The 4,834-nt window shown below is 35.7% G+C and overlaps 1 protein-coding gene across 1 annotated transcript in view; it reads right to left on the minus strand.

Annotated features, from left to right (window-relative positions):
- LOC107720962 (sodium/potassium-transporting ATPase subunit beta-3-like) overlaps nt 1-4,834 on the minus strand; it is a 35,266-nt gene that overhangs the window by 1,536 nt on the left and 28,896 nt on the right. Inside the window, exon 6 of the mRNA XM_016528797.1 lies at nt 352-438. Coding sequence (XP_016384283.1) covers nt 352-438 — 87 coding nt within the window. The remainder of the gene's footprint in view (nt 1-351; nt 439-4,834) is intronic.

Here is a 4,834-nt window from a genome sequence, read left to right on the forward strand (position 1 = left end):
TATACATGCATGCGTGTGTATTTTTATATACATAATAAATATACACAGTACACACACATTTATTATGTGAACAAAAACTTTTCTTTTGGATGCGATTAATCGCGATTAATCGTTTGACAACACTAATATATATATTATATATTTATTTTATTGATTTATTAGTACAAATATACAGTGTATATTAAAACAGAAATCACATTTTCACATACATTATATATTTTTTCTATACATAAAATATACATATATTTTCAAGTGAATAAACACCACACAATTTTACATGATTTATTCTGACAATATTCACTAGTATATTGTGCATCTATACAATTAATATGTTTGCTGTATTGTACTTACATGCAATGTCTTGCCATAATAGGGGAAGTAACGCTTGTCGAGTTTGCCCTCAGTGGGGAAATACTGCATCTGCAGGGGAGTTTCTCTCTGTGTCAGGAGAGAAACACAAAGGATGAGATCACACTGCTGCACTTTACAGACAACACGTGTCATGTGACTCGCGTGCAGTTGGTTGCCAGTAGCAACAGACTGCCCTCACATCACTCAAACTGATGACACACAGAAAAATCAGCACCCCAATCAAACGCACAGACAGCAGACCTCTCAATAAAGCAGGTCAAACACAAATCCACACTGAAAATGGGGAAAATCTCTTTTGCATCTTGTACTGTATATGAACGCATGAATCCATAACTCTCTGCTCGCAGTCCATCACAGTCATCGCGTATATCCAGCAGTAGCAGGAAGCAACAAGCTGTTTCCACAGTTCAGGAACAGTTACAAGACTCTGATCCTAATGTGCATTCAATAAGTGCTTCATCTTTCATTAAGTGAACCCAATGAGATGATTTGCCATAAGCTTCTATCTAATAATAGGTCATAGTGATGCATGCTTGCAGACAGTGTAGTCCACAGTGTACAAACACTAAAAGAAGCTATTTCAAACAGTCATTTTAAAGCATCAGTAGTCTGAGACCATGATTCATGCTATAATAATCAAATTCAAAGAATGTAATTATTAAGAAGCAGCACAGAAGCTCAGAAGACGTGCAGTGTTTCATCAGTGGCTTTCAGACAAACAGCTTTTGCTGTAAATTTACAGCACAAATTCAGCAGCGTTCTCCATTCTGTATTCATGCGCGAAATAGACGCGGATCAGCTTCTGCAGTTTTTAGTCCTGCTGGAAATGTTCGGTATTGATGCTAGTGCTGTAGATTATGTACAAAGTGTAATCCGTTACTGATTCCAAATTACATGACAAAAATCATAGTTAGTAACGCAATCCATTACATTACACATTTTAGGTAATATAATCAGACTACTATTTGATTACTTTTAGATTATTTCGATTATTTTTGACCCAACTCATCACATTGATTTAAATAGGATAATCTTGTTCCATATTGAAATAAAAATACAAAGAGAAAGAAAATATATTCTAAATGCATTAAACATCAAAGTTTCTTAAACTAGGGTGGCTTGAAGGAACTGCATGGGGTTCATGAGCTTAACGAAAAGCTAATAATTAAAACATAAAAATGTGAAATTAAAATAATTATAAAATAACAGCAATGAAAATAAAACACTTACTAATAAAAGATGAACTATTTTGTTTGCCTCCATGTTATGTGGCCATTAACCAACGTTGGAGAACCGTGAACATGCAAATGTGTTACTTAATCTCGAAAATATATTAGGTGAAAGAAGTTCGGCTGACAAAAACTAAAAAAGTTTGGGAATCCAATGTGTTTAAAAGACAAAAGGACAGAAAACTTAAAAGATGAAAAAGAATAATTAGGGAGAATCAACAAATTATGAATAATTGATTGCTATTGTGCAAATCATTTGTAATCAATAAAAAAAGTATCTTATTATGAGCAATGTAATGATCTAATTACAAGCACTTACATTTTGGGATCTGATTACATAATACAGTTACTACCCAGAACTGCACATATACAATGCATTATTGGTTTTAACATGTATACGGTTAAGATTCTCCAAGAATACTACTTTACTACTAATATAGGTTTTGTAGAAGTAAAATTACAAATGTTCTGAAGCAGCTTACAAGCCATTACAAGTTGTCATTTACGTAATTTAGCTGACATACATAGACATTGATGCGGACTTTGGGCCTCATTCGTGAAACACAAGCGTGACTAATTTGTGTAAAATGTTTGATAACCATTCTTACATAACTTGTTGCATTCAATTTAACATGAATTTGTTTTAGAGACATTCATTTGTACTTTTTTTTCAACTTCATGTGTGTTTTATGAATATTTTACAATAAAAATGGTTTAACAAACAATTGTTACAGAAATGACAATGATTTATGTTAGAAAGGTCTGTTTACGACTTGAGGCCTATTGTACATTCGCTATACTTTTAACGATAGCTGGCGAAACGATGTTTAGCAAACAACATGTTTTAAATGACATTTTGACGATGCTGTAGAAGTGTAGAAAAAAATCTGATCGTGATTAAACCAGAAAAAATGCTAAATAAATGAACAAAAACAATTTTTGAAGTCTGGGCTCCTAAACATTAGATCACTCTCACCCAAAGCAGTTATTGTAAATGAAATGATCACAGATAATCGTTTTGATGTATTCTGCTTGACTGAAACCTGGCTAAAACCTAATGATTATATTGGTCTAAATGAGTCTACTCCACCAAGCTACTGTTATAAGCATGAGCCCCGTCAGACTGGTCGTGGCGGCGGTGTTGCAACAATATATAGTGATATTCTCAATGTTACTCAGAAGACAGGATACAGGTTTAACTCATTCGAAATACTAATGCTTAATGTTACACTATCAGATATGCAAAAGAAATCTATCGTATCTCTTGCTCTGGCTACTGTGTATAAACCACCAGGGCCGTACACAAATTTCCTAAAAGAATTTGTAGATTTCCTCTCAGACCTATTGGTTACTGTCGGTAAAGCGCTAATTGTCGGAGATTTTAACATTCACATTGATAATACAAATGATGCATTAGGACTTAAGTTTACTGACCTAATAAACTCTTTTGGAGTCAAGAAAACCGTCACCGGGCCCACTCATCGTTTTAATCATACACTAGATTTAATTATATCGCATGGAATTGATCTTACTGATATAGATATCGTACCTCAAAGTGATGATGTTACTGACCATTTCCTTGTATCGTGCATGCTGCATATTACTGATATTAACTATATGGCTCCGCGTTATCGTCCGGGCAGAACTATTGTTCCAGCCACCAAAGACAGATTCACAAATAACCTGCCTGATTTATCTCAACTGCTCTGTGTACCAATAAGTACACATGAACTAGACGAAATGACTAGCAACATGGGCACTATCTTCTCTAATACATTAGAAGCTGTTGCCCCCATCAAATTGAAAAAGGTTAGAGAAAAACGTACTGCGCCATGGTACAACAGTAATACCCATTCTCTCAAGAAAAAAACTCGTAGTCTTGAGCGCAAATGGAGAAAAACTAACTTGGAAGTTTTTAGAATTGCGTGGAAAAACAGTATGTCCAGCTATAGACAGGCTCTAAAAGCTGCCAGGGCCGAGCATATCCACAAACTCATAGAAAATAACCAAAACAATCCAAGGTTTTTATTTAGCACAGTGGCTAGATTAACAAATAACCAGACGCCACCCGATCTAAATATTCCCTCACAGTTTAATAGTAATGACTTTATGAATTTCTTCACTGATAAAATAGATAACATCAGAAATACAATAACAAATGTAGATTCTACAGCGTATAATACTTCAGCTTCATTCATCGCACCAAAAGATAAACTGCAGTGCTTTACAACTATAGGACAGGAAGAGCTAAATAAACTTATCACTGCATCTAAACCAACAACATGCCTGTTAGATCCTGTACCCACTAAATTACTGAAAGAGTTGTTACCTGTAGCAGAAGAACCGCTTCTCAATATTATTAACTCGTCATTGTCTTTAGGTCACGTCCCAAAACCATTCAAGCTGGCGGTTATTAAGCCTCTTATTAAGAAACCACAACTAGATCCTAGTGAACTGGCAAATTACAGACCCATCTCAAATCTTCCTTTTATGTCAAAAATTTTAGAAAAAGTTGTGTCTGCACAATTGCGCTCCTTCCTGCAAAAAAATGATCTCTATGAAGAATTTCAGTCAGGTTTCAGGCCCCACCATAGCACAGAAACTGCACTTGTTAAAATTACAAATGACTTGCTTCTTGCGTCAGACCAAGGCTGTATCTCATTGCTAGTTTTACTTGATCTTAGTGCTGCGTTCGACACTATAGATCATGACATACTCATAGATCGATTACAACGTAAACTACGCCAGAGCGCGTACACACCTCACGCACCGGATGCCGTGCACGCGCCCCCAAAGACAGTTGGACATAGTGGTGTGTTACAGAGGTAAAAAATGATATAAATACTGTTCGGTTTCTGGCACAAACCGATCGTTTCGAGTCAGGTTTCAGGCCCTATCTCTATTAAGAATTTCAAATTTTTAAAATTACAAATGACTTGCTTCTTGCGTTAGACCAAGGCTGCATCTCATTGCTAGCTTTACTTGATCTTAGTGCTGCGTTTGACACTATAGATCATGACATACTCAGATCGATTACAAGGTATTTAAGGGGAGGCTTTAAGATGGTTTAGATCCTACCTGCCCGATCGCTACCACTTTGTTTATTTAAACGGGGAGTCATCTCAATTATCACCAGTAAAATATGGAGTGCCACAAGGATCTGTCCTAGGTCCTCTGCTATTTTCGATATACATGTTGCCCCTTGGTAATATTATTAGAAAATACGGGATTAG

This window comes from Sinocyclocheilus rhinocerous, unplaced genomic scaffold (genome assembly GCF_001515625.1).
Source record: "Sinocyclocheilus rhinocerous isolate Xijiao unplaced genomic scaffold, SAMN03320098_v1.1 scaffold2256, whole genome shotgun sequence".
In the NCBI taxonomy this organism is placed as follows: Eukaryota; Metazoa; Chordata; class Actinopteri; order Cypriniformes; family Cyprinidae; genus Sinocyclocheilus; species Sinocyclocheilus rhinocerous.